At 49.9% G+C, this 17,700-nt stretch overlaps 4 protein-coding genes across 4 annotated transcripts; 1 reads left to right on the top strand and 3 right to left on the bottom strand.

Annotated features, from left to right (window-relative positions):
* Positions 1 to 1,979: 1,979 nt before the first annotated feature.
* Positions 1,980 to 3,130, bottom strand: UCRPA7_7278 (putative dihydrodipicolinate synthetase family protein; the record flags this gene model as incomplete). The annotated part of the gene is made up of 4 exons (XM_007919810.1): positions 1,980 to 2,240; positions 2,295 to 2,573; positions 2,650 to 2,915; positions 2,983 to 3,130. 4 exons carry the CDS (start codon positions 3,128 to 3,130, stop codon positions 1,980 to 1,982), a joined length of 954 nt encoding a protein of 317 aa, XP_007918001.1.
* A 2,337-nt stretch (positions 3,131 to 5,467) lies between these two features.
* Positions 5,468 to 6,520, top strand: UCRPA7_7277 (putative d-mandelate protein; the record flags this gene model as incomplete). The annotated part of the gene is made up of 1 exon (XM_007919809.1): positions 5,468 to 6,520. One exon carries the CDS (start codon positions 5,468 to 5,470, stop codon positions 6,518 to 6,520), a length of 1,053 nt encoding a protein of 350 aa, XP_007918000.1.
* Positions 6,521 to 6,563: 43 nt separating this feature from the next.
* Positions 6,564 to 7,721, bottom strand: UCRPA7_7276 (putative c6 finger domain protein; the record flags this gene model as incomplete). The annotated part of the gene is made up of 1 exon (XM_007919808.1): positions 6,564 to 7,721. One exon carries the CDS (start codon positions 7,719 to 7,721, stop codon positions 6,564 to 6,566), a length of 1,158 nt encoding a protein of 385 aa, XP_007917999.1.
* A 4,585-nt stretch (positions 7,722 to 12,306) lies between these two features.
* Positions 12,307 to 14,081, bottom strand: UCRPA7_7275 (putative mfs hexose protein; the record flags this gene model as incomplete). The annotated part of the gene is made up of 4 exons (XM_007919807.1): positions 12,307 to 12,574; positions 12,636 to 13,422; positions 13,477 to 13,623; positions 13,679 to 14,081. 4 exons carry the CDS (start codon positions 14,079 to 14,081, stop codon positions 12,307 to 12,309), a joined length of 1,605 nt encoding a protein of 534 aa, XP_007917998.1.
* Positions 14,082 to 17,700: the final 3,619 nt, after the last annotated feature.

Genomic DNA, 17,700 nt, shown 5'->3' with positions numbered 1-17,700 from the left:
ATGCCCCAGGATTTGGGAGCCGACCAGGAGAGTCTGGCGACGTGACTAGAGAAGGGGCGGTTCGGAACTAGGGCAACAGGAAGAGAAGGTAAATCCGTCCCAAGCCAGATGTACCCCGGAAGTGTCTCCTCAATCGTCGCTTGGGGTGTAGTGGATCTTTCTTACTGCTTCTGGGGCAAAAGCAAAAGTCCTTCATTCCCCGCAACACCTATTGTGGGGGGAGCATCATCCACATGGATTAATCACTACGCAGCAATTTGTTCCCTGGCACAGATGTTGCCTTGTTTGCACAAACCTTTTCAATGCAGTTGCTGAGCGCTAACCTAGTGCCAGGGTCACAATCATGACTCGGTGCCGCTAGAGATGTTGCTGGTGACGTCCAAGAGTTCTGTCGGCTAGGCTAACTCAATTGGCGGTGACCTTTTACATCAACCATCTTGACATGCACAGCCATTAGCACTTCTACGGCCTCAATAGTGTCTCGCCTCAAACACAGTCGACCGCAACGCGGACGAGGCTGGATTATATAGAAGTCTTTTTTTTTATTTCTTTTTTTTTAGAGAGAAATCACAGGACAGAAGTCTAGCACACTATATCCGGCGATAGAGTGCCGGATTACCGCACTTACAAGAATTGAAAAAGATGCTGGCAGTTCTACTTCATTTACTTGTATTTATTTAAGGAGCAAATATGCTGAAGACGAATTTGAAAGGAGTCTCTTTGATTATTCCAGACGAATGGGCTCCACGACCATCATAGCTACTGTGTTAAGATCCACGGCATACGTTTGTATTTTCCAGACTGGTTGACCAGAGGACCAAAACTTTAAGAACGACAGAGAACGCTTCACACACTTAGTGTTTACATAAGCACCCTGAAACAGCTTGTCCATCGAACTCAGTTCTATAGTAACAGAAGACACGCAAATGTTGGACCTTTGCTAAGACAGCAACCCTGATGGAGACTAATTAAACGATGAAATTACGAATGATCAAAAGAACGGCTCATAGCTGCTTTCGCAAGAGATCCCGTGCTATTCCAAAAAGTCTATGCGGCAGTAGAATTGAATATCTACACGTGTAGAACTCAAGGGGACACAATTTAGCCCTGCTACCGGCCTGCTGGGTGCTATGTTCAAAGAAATTGCCCTTGAGAAATATCGCGAGAACACTTAGAGCGGTAGACTTGGAAGGCGACTTCGCCTCGCCTTTCCTCAGCTTGGAACTACTCGTGGCTTAGCGTAAGCGATCGGCTCGTGTGGCAGTTTCTCAATCTTGGGGCTGTGGGGTCTAGCGCTGCCGACAGCATCCGGAACTGGGGTTGACAACGCGACCATAGCCGGGAATCCCCTGGAATGGAGGCTTGACTTTCTGAAAAGTCTCGAACCCGTCCTCATCGCGAATCATGCAGAGTCTATCGCGTCGCATGGAGACTGATTGAATATTGGCACCTTGATAAGGCACCATGATCTCAGTCTACTCTAGGTGGCGAACTTCTAAACGGCAAATCCTTGCTCCCTAGGATATGCGCTTGAAGAATGATCCGCGTGGCTAGGTGAGCATGAATCTGACGATAAGGTGAGGCTCAATTGTGGAATTGCAAACAGGATACACCACGCATAGATCACTTCGCATATTTCATGATGCTCAATAAACAATCTAAGGACGAACCAATAGCTGAAAAGACAACGGGGTTTCCCGGAATATAGCACAAAATCGCATTATCCCATGCCTGTTATGATGGGAGTTTGGATCAGTTCTTCTTTAGACTGGACTATTGGAATTATGTAGCTGGCCGAGGTTGGAGTACTGCTTGATTGCTCTATCTCGAGGATATCATGCTATTTTACACCTTGGCGAAATCGCTATACCTTCACGTCTATTGACCGCCGTATGCTCACGTTGCCTTGATATGTTCTGTTTTCATGGATCGTCGGACGCGAATTTCTCTGCAACTCCTCTTATGCCCTCGCTCGTAACTCAAAGCTTCTTCTCATCCGTACCAAGCGGCTTCACAACGTCGAGGATCCAAGCTTGCTTCTTCGCATCGGTGTACTGGGGATACGGGCGCCTGCAGTGGCAGCTTTCTTCTGGGTAACCAAGTAGCTTTGCAACCACCCATTTAGTGCCATTGATACCTCCTTTGGCGAATCCCCACTCCATCTCCGCCAACTTGAGCTGAGCTGCCGTAGCCTCTTTCGTCTTGCCAGCTAAGTACAGGTCGTAGATTTGGAGACAGCACTAACGTTGATTAGCATACAATTGACTCAACAATGGAGGCGCTGTGCCACTCACTTTAGGATACAGGTTGGCAACTCCGGTCACAACACCCATGCCGCCGACTGATAGAGCAGGCACTAGCCAATCACTTTGTCCAGCAAGGGCAGAGAACTGCTCTGGCTCGAATGCAGCCCTGACCTTTGCGACCTTTGCGATTCCACCGCATGTGAGCTTGACACCGACGATATTCGGGTGCTTGCCCAGAACTGCGAGCATATCGGAGTTGACATCGAGTCCAGCAACGACGCCGGGGAAGTTGTAAATCAAGATGGGTAGTGGGCTGGCGTCCGCAAGCTGAATTAAAATCTCAGTCAGTATCATAGCAATTGCAGAAAATCCGTAACCAGGCCATGGAGTTATCTTTGCGCACCTCTTGGAAGAACGCAACTATCGCATCTTCATTCATAGCGAAGTGGAAGTAGCTGGGAACTAGCACAATCGCGTAGTCGGCGCCTGCTTCCGTGGCCATACGAGTCTCCGCGATGACATCGCGTGTGCATCCACCACCGCAGCCAAGGGTGATGGGAAGATCGGGGCGGCCTGCCTGAACGGCGATTTCGCGTGTTAGACGAACTAGCTTGGCCTTCTCAGCTCTTGAGAGTGTTATAGCTTCGCCATTTGTACCAGCAAGGACAACTAGAAGTAATTATTAGTATAATAGATCAACACGCTGGTGGTAAGTGCAAAAACGCGACAAGCTTACTTCCGTGAAGCCCTGACTTTACGAGAAACTCTAGATGCTTCTTTTGAAGAGGCCAATCAATTTCTTGATCGGCAGCTCCTGTGAACCATGTAAGACTGGGAACATGGACACCTGGCGGATACGCCTTTGTAGCTGAGACGGAACCCATCTTGTTGATTGTGCTATAATATGAGATTAATGTAAATGGAGGAGTTCAGAATATCGATCGTCGCTGCAAGAATAGAAAAGAAACAAACGCTGGGGTTGAACATTTCCGATTCCCTTTTGCGGGGTGAAAGTCCCCTGCGTACTAGTATCATGGTAGTTCGGAGCCAGGACGGTGGATTCCTCAGTATAGGCTACGGTATCGTTAATGAGAAACACCATCTTGCTGATACGCCAGACTCGGAGCGACTTCTGCTGGAGTGGATCAAGGCGATTATGCCGGTCGAGAAGATGGAGCTTAACCTGCGAGCCGGCACCGGCCTTGAGGATTGCTAGCGCAAGCGAGGGCGGAACCAGACGGCTACGGTAGTCGTCTGCATGCACTGTCATTGTGTGGGGTGTCGCTTGCGCAGCCAGCATGCGTGTGAAATCCGATGTGCATGTTCATGGTCAATGAATTGAGCTATCGCCAGAGCAGAACGTGGCGTGGAGCTGAAATCGCTATTGTATGCCATGTTTTGAAGTTCATCATGGCTCGAGTCACAGCGGTTCATCGATCTTCATTAGGCGTCCTTTGTGGCAGTTGAAATTATTTCTTTCCGGTAAAATAATCGGTTTCTCCTGTGTGCGGTTCGAGGTGCGACTTCGTCATAATGGCAACAAAGCCAACGATCACGGTCATTGGGTCCTTGAATATCGATCTCGTCACTTACACGCCGAGGCTGCCTGGTGGCGGAGAGACACTTACAGCAAGTGGCTTCAATGTCGGTTTGGGCGGAAAGGGGGCCAATCAGGCTGTGGCATGCGCGAAAGTATCACGTACGAAGGCCAATGTGAAGAATGGCAGCGTCAACATCAGGATGGTTGGAGCAGTTGGGGATGACAGCTACGGGCCCATGATGACGGCGGGACTCGCAACGGTCGGAGTGGACGTGTCTGGCATCTCAACGAGACCGACTACGAAAACTGGCGTTGCTGTGATCATTGTAGAGGGAAGCACAGGCGAAAATCGCATCATGCTGTCACCAGAGGTCAATTCCACGGTATTACCTGATCAGTTCAGCAGCCTGAGCTCTCCTCTCCCAGATTTACTGATCCTGCAACTTGAAATTCCCGTGGAGACAGTGCTACAAATACTCATCGCAGCACATAATCAAGGCGTTGGTGTTTTATTCAACCCAGCTCCTGCTGCCCGAATCCCAGATAAATACTACGCAGCTGTCACTCATCTCATAATGAACGAGTCAGAGGCAGCGATTCTCTCAGGGTGTTCAGAAAGCGAGCTAGAATCTGCGGAGGGCAGAGACAGGATAGCCCAGAGCTTTCAAGAATTTGGTGTCAAGAACGTGCTGATTACCCTGGGTGGCCAAGGAGTGCATTATTCTTCTACCGACGGCAAACGCGGGCACGTCGTTGCAGAGAAGGTGACCGTTGTCGATACTACAGCTGCGGGAGATACCTTCGTCGGTGTGTACGCATTGGAGGCCATTAAAGAAGACTTCGACATCGAACGCGCCGTAGAAATCGCGAACAGGGCAGCATCGAAGACGGTAGGGAGGAAAGGGGCTCAAGAGTCGATCCCGTGGCAGGATGAACTAGTATGTTAATAAAGAGCTCGTATATACTTCAAGAGTTCTCGATCCGAGTGAACTAAGTGGCATTTTCTGACCGCAGATGCCAGTTACTACCAACTCTGCGTTGACTCATCGGCATGACACTGAACGACAGGAATGGCCGCGATAGTAAAGAGCCTTGCGAACTCTCATCATGGAAATTTTATCGCGTCGCGATCTGAACGACGAACTTACACGGCGCTTCACCTTTACCCCTCACCGCAGGTGTTTCTGAGTCGGACCCCTCATGCAGACCCCTCTAGCCCTCTGTTATTCCCCGCATACACTCACCAGGCGACGCTAGATCGGCGGGATTTGGCAGCATATCCCCGCAGACAGCCCCTGTAATCGTTATTCCCAGGCCTAGCGTTGCCGATTAACGATCGCCATGACTTGCCTGGGACCCAACAAGAGTCATGCGCGCACATGCCGACATCGCGGGACACGACTCTCGACGCGGTTGCTCGACTCGAAGTCGGCGTCATGTGGCAGTATAGCCGATGAGCTCTCATTACATGATTACCTCATGGTGCTGTGTGCTGTGTGCTGGGTTCGGGTTGAGCTGGACTGGGCTGAGGTTACTGCTGTTTTGTGAGAAGATATTCTTGTCATCTTTGAGTGTCTCTTGGGAGCTCAAGCTGGCTGAAGAGTCTCCAATTGCCCTTCGTTGAGAAATACTACGTTATATCATACCCTAGTCCCCAATAATTCATAAGTCCTCCCTCATCATGTCGACCACTACGAAGCCAATTGTCCTACACCTCGGTGATCCCATCAAGTTCAACCCCGACCTCTACAAGGAGCTCGAGGCGAAGTTCACCGTCATACGCCCGTCAGTAGAGGAGAGGCAAAGAGAGCCATTTCTACAAGCCCTACGAGACAGGAAATGGGGCGACTTTCAGGCAGTGATGCGGCCCTTCTGGGTCGGCGGTGGTGAGATGGGCCGCTGGGATGCCGAGATGATCCCTCTCCTACCCAAGTCTCTCAAGGTCTACGCCTCGGCCGGTGCTGGCTATGACTGGGCGGACGTGGACCTGATGGCAGAGGCTGGCATTCTCTACTGCAACGGTGCCTCGGCCAGCTCAGAAGCGGTCGCCGACATGGCCCTATACCACATCATCTCCGTCTTCCGCAACATGCAATGGAGCAACATGGCCGCTCGGTCGGGCGACTCAGACGCTTTCCTCGATGCGCACCGAAACGCCCCAATCGGGGCACATAACCCGTCCGGTCACACACTGGGTGTTGTTGGTCTAGGGAACATCGGTTATAGGATCGCTGTGAAGGCTTACCGGGCCTTCGGGATGAAAATTGTCTATAACGATCTCTTCCCCAAGAGCGCCGAGCAGGAGGCGGCACTGGGCGGCGCAAAGCGATATGCAGAGCTCGACGAGATGCTCAGCGTTGCAGACTGCGTGGTCATTGCGACTCCCGGCGCAGGCGGCAAAAAGCTGATCGACGCGGAGCGAATTGCCAAGATGAAGAAGGGGATCAGACTGGTGAATATCGCCCGAGGCAGTCTCATCGACGAGAACGCGCTGGTGGATGCGCTCGAGAGCGGCCACATCTACTCCGTCGGACTCGACGTCCACGAAGACGAGCCGAACGTGCACCCGCGGCTGCTCAAGTGCAGGAATGCGACGCTTACATCTCACACAGCCGGCGGTGCATACGAGACAAATGTAGGATTCGAGGAGCTATCAATGAGGAACGTCCTGGCTGTCCTGACGGGGCAGGCGCCTTTGACACCTGTAAATAAGCATATGATGAAGAGCCAATAATGGGATTGAATGGCTCACTGTTTGGGTTGGGGCAAATGCTATACTACATTATCGCAAAGCACGAATCGAAAATTGCATGCATGACAGAGCGTATGTCGACTCGTGCGCCGCTCGTATCCTGTCGAGCTTGAACCTCCTCTAGTACTTGAGCCGTTATCCTTGCGTTTGTCGCAACCTTCTCCATTCGTAGAATCTGCTCCTTGATCCACTCCCTTTCCGCCAGATCCTTCTCCTCTGATCCCAGCATTAGCAACGGCCAGAGCTGGCTGACGGGGAGCGCGGCTTCATGGTCTAAGCCTTCCACCATGAGCCTCGTTAGGTGCCGAATCTGAGTAAGCGCCTCCGTAGTCTCTCTAGTTAATGGGAGGTGTTTATAAGCAACTCGGTGGAGGTGCACCTTGCTCGCGTGGTAGTTTGATAGATATGTCCTGAAAGCTCGCGTGATCGAGAACGCCAGTGTCTCCGAGACATGGGGTGCGGTAAGGCGCCCTGCCACAGCGTGATCCATCAAAGCAGGCCTGTCATCGTGAAGCTTCTTCAGGTCCTTTAATATCTTCGACGCAATGTTCATCACTTCTGTTTCATCTTCGACAGTTCCTCTTGAGCGGTGCCACGGATCGATCTTGGATATTCGACCCATAAAACTCTGCACCTTCTGGAAGAACACAATGCCAGGATGGTAAAGCACCTGGAATAACACGTCTTCGATGTCTGATTCGCGCACTTCGTCTGTCCCGCCCTCGTGGTCAACCTCCTCGACGCTGGCAGGTGAGGGCTGCACTAGCAGATGTTCGGCATTGTCCATGAGGAAGAGCCCCTCACCGCCCGCCGAAACCGCCCTCGCATCAAGGAGACGAATCCACGAAAGGAGGCGTATCTCGACAGGGCGAAATCCTCGCTTGTCTCCTTGACGAAAGATCTCATATGCGCGTTTCAGGTTCACATGCGCATTCTTGACGCGATCCTCGAGGATATCGACGTAGCTGAGGAAGAAAAGCGTGGCAAGGAGGTGTTCACGCAGAACAGTGTAACTCGTCACAGACTCGAGATCGCCCGACGCAATCAGTTCGGTCAGAGCATGCTCATAATGATGTTGTGGGTAGGCCAGCCATGGCGCCTCTTGGCGATGTAATAGGAGATTTGAAAAGGCGAGAATGGCGGATCGGACCATGGATGAGGCGTTGGACATGGATATTAGCATTTGGCGCATCGAAGACCATCGTTTCTGAGTTTCCACTTCGGCTAAGATGGGAGGAACAACGGTTCGGACAAAGTAATCGATCAGATGACGATCCTCGGCAAGCTGTGCTGGAGCGGGTGGTATGCTCGGCCGGCTGGACCTTGTCGATGATGCTTCGCCAGATTGGTTCATTCGACTGGGGTCTTTGAGTCTGAGTTCTGTCGTTGAGGTCGATGAGGCGTTCGCGTTGAATGTTGCCGTTTGATCTATTATGCCTGCTGTCCAGGGATTCTAATCACACATTTAGCAAACCATTTGGACTTACACCGTCACCAGGTGAAGTGTGTAAAGAGGGGACATGAATGGTGACATGACTTACCATACAGTCACTACCAGCACCAATACTCGTCTGAGCTCGCTCTGGGCTCAATTGTCCGAGAACATCGCCGGCATCCCACATGAAGCTGGCGTAGTCAAACAACTGGTCTACAGCACCTGGGTTTTGTAGCCAGGTCTGCATGCCTGGGCTGTCTCGAGGATCCTCTGGCGAGGAGTGGACTAGCCCATGTGACAAGCCATTTGTCATTGCGACAGGCGTCGGGTCGATTCCCATGAATCTCCTTTGAGTTGTGGGCGTGAACGGCGGTCGCCATTTGCATTCGAGGTTGAGACGCTCGCAGTGGGAGCATCGCGGGCGTTGCTCATCACACCTCACCTTGCGTCGCCTGTAAGAGTAAAACCCCAGAGTTAGGACATTGTATCCAATGACACTTTTGAAACCTGGAAATCCGATGACGACGCGTTACTGGCCACTTACCTGCATGTGAGACATCCATTCTTTGAACGAGCTGGTCTTCGGGCAGCTGGCTGCTCAGACTGGCTGCCCTGTGAAGCCGCATTGTTTGCGACTGCCGTTTCATTCGCCTCTTGCATCGGTGTTGGGGTCATTCACAGCAAGCCTCTATTATAACGTGATAGCTTGTCCCTCACAGAGAGCCATATACGATATATAAGAATATATAGATAATATCTCAACCTTCAACTTTCGGTAGAGATAGTCGTCGTCGTCGTCGTTGTTATTGTAAATGTCTTAGCAACTTCTCAGAGGACTCACAGAAATTTCGAGGGTGCGGAGCTTTGGGGGGGAAAGACTGTCTTCACGAGGATTCCCCGCATACAAATCACTTTGAGAGCAAGTAAGACAGGCCGGACTACAGTGGTATCAGCGGGGTCCAAGTAGCACGGCCAGGGACTCCGCACAGCAACCCACCCGCCTGGGGCAAGAAGGCCTTCAATGCCCCTTGGGGATGTGTGGAGCCTCCGAATCATGGCTGTTAGCTCCATCTAGGTGGGCCAACGCCTGGACGATGCCCAATAACCGCTTTGCCGGAGGGGCTTCGGGGAGCTCTAGCGTGCCGAATCCTTCGAGGACCCCCTGGAGTTTATAGATGTTTGGTGAGACTGACTGTCATGTGCTACGCCATGGGGTCTTCATGCGGTGAGCTAGGCCGACTTACAAGCGACGGGCCAGATGTTAGCCCAGTCACTCCCTGTCCATACTCAACACTGTCGATTCATTGCAGATACTACCTAGGTAATTTGTAAATATCTATGCTTAGATTCAGGGCTGATAAACCTTGAGGCATTGTGTAAGAATATAGAGCTTGAGTCGAGATGGAGACTTGCTGAAACCAAGACAGTTATATACTATACAGTGTACATTCAAGTAAACTAAAACTGGCTTTGCAAATAGTAAGAAACGAAAGGAATTTAAATTTATTCTAAAAGATTGGCTGGGCGTGGTAAGAGGGCTAGGACTTACCACCACCACGTGTCCAACCTGTGATGGTGGCTATGAGCATTGTGATGCCCCCATGCGCCAGCACTTTCTGCGGCTGCTCTGGAGGCACATAATACTTCACGATTGATTCGTGACATTTTGCAGCGACCCATCACACTAAACATCCAGATATCCAGGCCCACAGGTGCTTGTCTTGGAAGTCAAGAGGAAGTTAAATCACGAAGAGGCGTCCACTACCTGGTTAATCCTACGATGCTAAGAAATATATGTATGATTAGGAATAAGTATCAAAATTCGTGGCTATTCATTAGATACTCTGAGTTTTTCTTCACTTATTGTTGGCATATAAGTAAGATAAGGTTTGATTACTGTAGCTGTACTTAGTTACTGAATTCGGTCTTTCTTGCAATTGGAGAACCCTCGAGACCATTATATCAGTTGAGATATCACAACATATTTCTGACAGCACGTGTTTGATATCGCAACCGCAATGTACTAAGCGTCTGTCAATCTTATCCAACCACACTCCCAGCAATCGCATCATAATGTAATAAGTTCGTAGAGTTTATTGGGAGACTGAATCGGTGGGTGTTGTGCAACTGCAATTGACAAGGCTCTCGAAACGATTGGGTTTCCGAGGCTGGATCGAGTGTGACGCAGTACCCTCCCCTGTCTGTGGCTGCAACCTTTGGCCTGCCTTTTGGCCTGCCTTTGAACACAGCCACCAGAGTTGGGAGGCAATGCAACATCATCTGAGCACCTCTCATTTCTTGGCACTTTACAATACTCAATTAAGTTCTCCAGCTTTCGAACCCATTCTTGACCCAAGCGCCATGGGATCTAGAGAATGATCCGCGATGAGCACTGCTGGCAGCTACACTTGACCATTTAATATAGAACTCTCCGTGATCCTGCATAGGCGCTGGGCGTTACTTTCATTTTTGACTACCTAAACATGAGCCGCCTCTGGGGATCTGCCGTCACGGCACGCAATGGAAACCAAGTCGGTCTCGCGAACCTTGACTTCGACTTCTCTCTAGTAAAGCTCGAGACGCCTCACGAATTCTACCAGTTTGGATATGCCTTATCCCCATAGCGACGTAAGAAGGCTGAGAGCGGTTTAGCACATCGAACTACCCGTAAACTTGGTGCCTTGTTCGAACAAGTGGCAAAGCCTAGTGAGGCTCTCGTGAAAGCCTACAGCCAACGGGTCTCAGACATATCCGCGTCGGAGAAAGCGAGACCTAAGAACATGCGCCAGTATGGCCTATTTGAAAAGCATGCTGGGGCTGATGGCACTGCCATTTGGGCCGCTGCTACCTCCGGCAACGCCGCGATAGCCGTGGTGCTTCTGGCATGTATGCTGGCACGGATGTGGGATGCCCCTAAGGCTACTTCTATCTGGGCCGAGCTAGTAGAGAAACGAAAACTTCAGATTGCGGAAGTTTGCGATGGCTCAGAGCCATCGCAATTGGCCCCAATAGCCGCCGCCCAGCAAGACATTAGCCGCAAGGATATAGCCGAATAAGATGCCAGCGCTCGAGCTTGGCTTGCCATTGCTGACAAGTTCAAAGAGATAGAGCATCGGCGGATGGAATCCCTCTTGCTAAAGCTTTCCCTGCCAGTTGATAATAACTCCGAAGTTTTCCAGAGCGTGATCCGCGCCTGGAATACGTCCATGGCCACCATAGGTAAACTTATCAACAGGATACCTTAGCGAATTCATAACGGAGCCACTTTGATAGTAATATCGACCTATTCCATAGCAGAATGAGCTCCTCGTCACAAAATGATATGGTAGTTGGCTCAGGTGGCCGCCTCTCAATAGGATTGGAGGACTCTAACCCCAATAATGGTCAGGGAGTCTATTAGTCTTTATCACTGGCCCATCTACGCTTTTATGGGGACCCCGTCTATACTACCAAGCATGTAAAGGACGACTCTCGGATTCCCTTTGATAAGCAGCCGGTGCGCAGCGCTGTCTGTCATGGCACTCAGGACACTACTGCATGTTACCTCGAGACTCTCGTTACTATCTTTGATGGTAGCACGAAAATTGGGGATATCGACATTTTACGCGCTCTCAGAGAACCAAGGCTTGTCCGCGTCCCAATGCCCAAAAACTGTGTCTATAGTCACGCGAGCCAAGAAACTCAGCCGAGGTGGATTATTCTCGAGTCATGGGTTGAGTTACTTGAATTACCGGCCCTGATAACGGGCATAGTCAGAGCTCATGGCAATTCCATATCACGGCTTGCGGCGACTGTCGCCTCAATCCAGATGGGTTTTGATACATGTAATATCCTACCCCGAGATGGATGCTATTTGTGCGTCTTGCAGTTCATAAGCAATTATCAAGGTGTAAGGAAGCAGGTCTTGATTTGTTAATCAGGCGCTGTGGGCCAAACGTTTCATGGCTATGTGGACTACAATTTGAGGGCGTTATCATGGTTTCAAACGGGGCTCTCAATGATCACTTTGATTTGACTCAATGTAGAATTAGTCTATAACAATGGCTCAAAAATTGCAGGGCTTGTACCACAGCCAGCCTTGCATGTCAGTAGCATCTTATTGATTAAAGGAGGTATACCGAGATCTCAAGTTAACCCGATATTCTTCCTAGGGTACTGTCATTATACTATCAAGCCCAACCCTGTCTCAAAATGTTCAGAAACAGCAATAAAAGAACCACAATATTTTGGTCAAGTATTCAATGTTGAACAAGTCAGGGATGCCAGGTATACAATCTCTCGATACATTGCAACAGCGAAGAAGTTATTTCTTTTTCTGGAACTGTGATGCTTCTCAAGCTGCGGTCTTATTGCCATGCATTGCGGCTGCGTTGATATCTTCTTCGTGGTCAAGGTGCAAATTTTTCTCGACTTCATGCAAGTCAATATGGGCAATGGCGTCATCACCGTCGAAAATACGGGCAATTTCCTCGAGGGTCGGGCCCTTAGTTTCGACGTAGAAGAACCAAACGAAAACCAATTCAACGCAATCCCAGAGGGTATAGAACAACATGAAGTTCCAGTGATGAGGCAGCTTGTCCCAGGCAATCTTGTTTGTTTGACTATCACATTCGATGTTAGCAAAATGATGTTCTGATAAGTGTTGATGGGAAGACCACATACTTGCCGAGTGCAAGAATAGCCTGCACCGTGATATTCATAATCATCATTCCCTTTGCACGGAGATGGAATGGCAGGACTTCCAAGGCATAGGCGACCAGGAGACCAGAGAATCCAATATCGTAGAATACACCAAATAGCCAAATGAAAACTAGCTGAGCATAGCCCGAGTGCTGGTTTCTCTGATGAGAGTTCTCGTAGACGGCGCCAGTAATGGTCCACAAGACGAACGAGAATACCATCCCGAACGTAGAGATCAGGAACAAGGGACGACGACCAAATCTATCGACGGTCAAGGCGGCAGAAATGGTAACAATAAGATCGAGGATCGTCTTGCCTGTCGAAAGAGCAAGCTTTTGATTTTGCTCAGTGATGCCGGCACCCTCATAGACGGCGTTCATGTAGTTGGAGAAGAGAGCGTTACCAGAGTACTGAGAGATGATACCAAGCGAAATGATGATAGCCAATCGCCAGCGATTACCCCTTGTGCGGAAGAAGTCCAAATAGCCAGTCGCTCTGTCGGCTTCCTTCTCGATACGAATTGTTTCCTTGATCTCTCGAAACTCGAACTGAACAGTAGCGTTGTGAACATCCCCGCCAGCATGATGCTTGGCAAGGACCTGAAGCGCTTCTTCGTGTCTATCCTTGTTGACAAGAAAACGGGGCGACTCCGGAAGCCACCAAATGAATGCAAGCTGGATCAGAGAGGGAACGATCTGGATAAAGGTGATGCTTCGCCAGGACCAATCACTGTTAATGTATGCAGTGCCCCAACCGATGCAAGAGACGACTGGAATATGTTAGAAGAGATGATTTGGAGAACTATGGTTTCGTTGTCACTTACGCAAAGCACCAGCATTCCACAGACAATTGTAGATGGCAGTGACTGGACCACGGTGTTGCGGATGGCATATTTCAGTCAGGAGCAGTGGAGAAGACATCTGCGCCAGAGAGTTACCAAATCCGAGAAGGAATCGGCCACCAATGTACACTAAATTTGTTCAGCGTGGTACAAAACCATGTATACTGTCCGATCCGCTACTCACTCCCGTAGCCATTGCAGAACGCCGTGAGGCATCCTCCAAGAACCATGAAGAGACATCCAATGACGATGGCGATCTTTCGACCGTAGTGATCCGCGACATAGGGTGTTATGAAGAAGCTGATAATAGATCCGATATTGAACATGTTGACAAGAATTCCAAGCTTATTATTGTCGACAACATCGTCACCGAAATAGTCTCCCCAATAGTCAATCAGCTGGGACGTGTTGACTAGCATACCATCGTAACCGGTAGTTGCAGATGCAACCATCAATACAAGTGACATCAAATAAAGTCTCCTCAAATGGGGCTCTTTAGTCCAAGAGACTTTCTCGAACCGAGGAGCCTCAGCCTGGGCCACCTCGACTTCGGCTTGAGCACCCTTTGCTCCAACCTTGGATGCCATTGTGAATATGGTTTGCTGCAAACCGCCAATCTCTTTGAGATGGATACTCGTCAAGAGGTTGATGTCGGGTCAAGGAGGCCAATGCTTTAATCTAATGCAGATTGTTATATAATCCGGCTAGCAACAGCTGTATCAAGCCAGAGAGAAGGACAGCATAGACCAGGAAACGGGAGAGAGAGGCCGGGGACCTCTCCACTTAAATGCATAGCAGGCACCTGGAAAGGCATGTGCCGGGCAAGAGTTGATCGCCGTGGTTGGGATTCAAGGATCATACAGAAGTAATTGATGGTGCCCCAGACCCCAAGGTATCCAGGACACTCATTGTAGCGGGGGAACAGGGGGTTTGGGAAGGGGGGTGACATCGACGGGTGAAATGAAGTCCACGGGTAATGACAGCTTGGCACCCCCCTGTTGGAAGACTTTCCTAGCCCAAGCCCGGTCGCGAGTCTAAGCTGGAATAATTAACCATGATCCGTCTCGCTGAAGCGCGACCGGTTGACCGGATGCGCCACGCGAGCATGTTGTCGTTGAAGCGTATGGTAGAGCAAGTTGCCAATAATAACGTAGAGTGACGAAGATTACATTTGGTATACTTCTGAATGTCGACACCACTGCTGTCATTAGCTGTGATGCCTACCTACTAGGTGTCAAGCCCCAGAAGTACAGTCTGTCATCTGGTAAGGTAATTGTCGGCTCGTATCATCAACACCCGTCATGAATGGGTTCGGGCAGACGGACCGTACATCGACTTGTGGCGTGCATCCTTCACCTCACTGAGCAACAGACGGAAAACCAGAATAGGTACAGTTCGATGCAAACGAGCTCGAGAAAAGGCTGGACATCTCCTCGCTGGGGCTAGAGTCTGACGCCCAGAGAGAAAGGTCATCATGGACAGGCCAGTAATAGCCCGTGCGAGATCTCTGAGAGGTGAGAAAGGATTGGGCTCGGGGTGCGCAAGCTTGGTAGCGACAGTAGCAGCAGCGGCCGAAGGTCAAGGGTGCTTGTGGATTCGTCTGCATCTGACAAGGTTCATAGGTTCCAGGTGGCAGGCAGGGACGGGATTTCAGCGTCCTCAGCAGGAAGTGCAGGATGCAGTAGTGTATCGTCTATCACTATCAGTCAGCAAGACCTCTCAACGCGCTCACCAGACTCTGTCCCCAAGAAGCCACGGCAGTCCATGTGCAGTAGACATAATAGCGTCCCGCATGAGATCCACGAACGAGGGAAATACCCTGATTCGCCAGCTCCATTCGAAGTCCTAGTAGGCTGCTTTGAATAGGCCCGGATGGGAAATGCGGAAGAATGCACCGAGAGCCTTTCCCCGCCAATGGAAGACCCTCTAGGAGTAGGGTGCCTATCATCAGCGTGATCTACTATTACATACGAGTTCTTGACCTAAAGCAAGCACTGAGTCTCGGGCGCGGAAGAGCAACTGTTGGCGGGTCTTGTGGACCCCAAAGACAAGACAGCCCGTGCAGTTCTGCATGAATATTGGCTGCATATCAGCAGATCCAGCATCATCCGCACCAAGCGGAGCAGCCACAACCAGACTTTCCTCAAAGACTTGCCGCCCTCTAGAACGCGGGGTGGCTCGGTTGGTCTCTCAAATGCGGGGGACGGGCAAGGAAACGAATGCATGTACATTGCTCAGCGAGCAGACTAATACCGTGCCGCACTCGAGATGAATGGAAGGAGAAGGCTGGAGCCCTCTTCCATGGAACAGCGATATTAAATTGCAGGGGGCACTGCAGTACTCTAAACTGTTTCGAGGCCGAAAGCATGACCATGGGACTTTTGACTGGCAAGGGCGCAGCACGCGACTGGACATAATGGCAATTGAAACCTAGCAATTATGGCTTTCCTTTGAGGGAGTTTATGGAAAATTGCCCTGCTGTAGCACCTTCCTGTAGAGGAACAAAGGTTTCGTTATGCATTCCTAAGTGAAGATAAGAGGACATGAAGATAAGAGGACATGACTTGTAGGTCTGTCTCTAGCCCAGTCTTCAGTCCCGCCCCCAAGGGTTAATACACTAGAATTTGCAACAACAGTAAATCCTAGGGGTCTGCGGCTCATTAATGAACTGATCTTCTGGGATATGATCCCTAATAATAGCAAGGTGTAACGCTGCGGTTGTAAGCCGTCCCTTCAAACCCACCACAGCATGCAATTCTAGGATATGCCGCGTAAGAGGTCATCGAATGGTGTTACGCCGTGACCGTCAAGAACTCACCAGCCTGTACGATATATGACTTTACTACGAGCGAGCGGCCGCCAGTGGTTCAATCAGTTCAACTAATTCTATATCGATACACATAAGCTGTACATGCACACTGGCAACGATGGCATGATATTGTATTTTGGTTTCTGAGCGATGGTATCCAGTTCGCCGTACCTGCACAACACTCGTGATCAACATTTGACAGTACATGTTACCTGACAAACGCCACCAGCGCCAAGCTGTCTCTCAATTCGACGAGGGGTTCTCCTCTCGGGATGTAGGCAAGCAATCCCGAAGCACCCCTCCATAATGTGCTTGGCCTTGGAAAGCTACCCCCAAGTTAGAATGTTCCTAGGCACCTGAAACATAATTATAGGATCCTCGACTGCTCGGTGCTGCCTAGCCAATATGAATGGTCAGAATGAATAACCGCTAGAGCGTCGAGTGCATATAGACGTCTAGTAACAGATCGCGTCTTGATATGTGTATTGTACAGTATGTAGTACATAAGCCCAAAGCTCTAAGATTTGTGCTGAATCGTACAGCCGTCCAAAGCAATTATCGTATGATTGAACACCTTCATTGATCTTAGGAAGCTAAAGCCATGCAATTGCTTCGTCAACATCATCTCCACCTATCTAGGTGATATGGCAGGACTACTTGTCCTGTGTTGCAAATAGCATGTTTCCTGATGATTGGGGTGTTTCGAGACAGTCTGCAGCTGTTGAGCTTGTGCCGCAATGTGCCCTTGCCTTGCTACTCATCAGAGTATGGTACGGCAGACCACACGAACAGAGGCATGTAACTCTTAACAATAACCCTCTTCATCCTGCTAACTTAGCATACAACGGTTTATAACATCGAAGAACCCATCATATCATTTTCTGCTGTTTATAAGACCGCCTACTACGAAACGACTGGTGTCCCAGCAACACAGAAGCCTCTAAAACTAACATGCCTCACCAGAGACGTTACCATCACGTCAAAAGTTTCAATATGATGGTATGTATTGCCTAGAGATCGGGTTTGCGCCTTGATGAGCAACCCGTCGCACGACTGGCTTCACGACTGGCTTCACAGCTTGCGTTGTGATTTATCGAGGCATCTCCGGCTCATACGTCGACCATTGATCCTTCTGGATGCATACCTGTGTCAAATGAAGTAACGAGGTGTCAGATTGTGCTCCGAACGTTTTTAATGCCTCCTGTTCGATGTACATGATTTTATCTACGTAAGGGTGCAGGGGTTGGAAAATAGCTTTCTAATTCCAGTGCAAATACTTTTCGTCCCTGAATTTGCGATGACGATCATCCAGAACATCTGTCAGGTTTTTGCAATCTCGCATCCCATTTTCAGGGCGAACTGAAGCACACCAAGTCAAATTTCCGTCAGTAGTCATA

The sequence above is a fragment of the Phaeoacremonium minimum genome (genome assembly GCF_000392275.1).
Source record: "Phaeoacremonium minimum UCRPA7 unplaced genomic scaffold PA7_03_scaffold_509, whole genome shotgun sequence".
Classification (NCBI taxonomy): Eukaryota; Fungi; Ascomycota; class Sordariomycetes; order Togniniales; family Togniniaceae; genus Phaeoacremonium; species Phaeoacremonium minimum.
The sequence above is the reverse complement of the archived record's forward strand: the minus strand, read 5'-3'. Positions and strand labels throughout refer to the sequence as shown.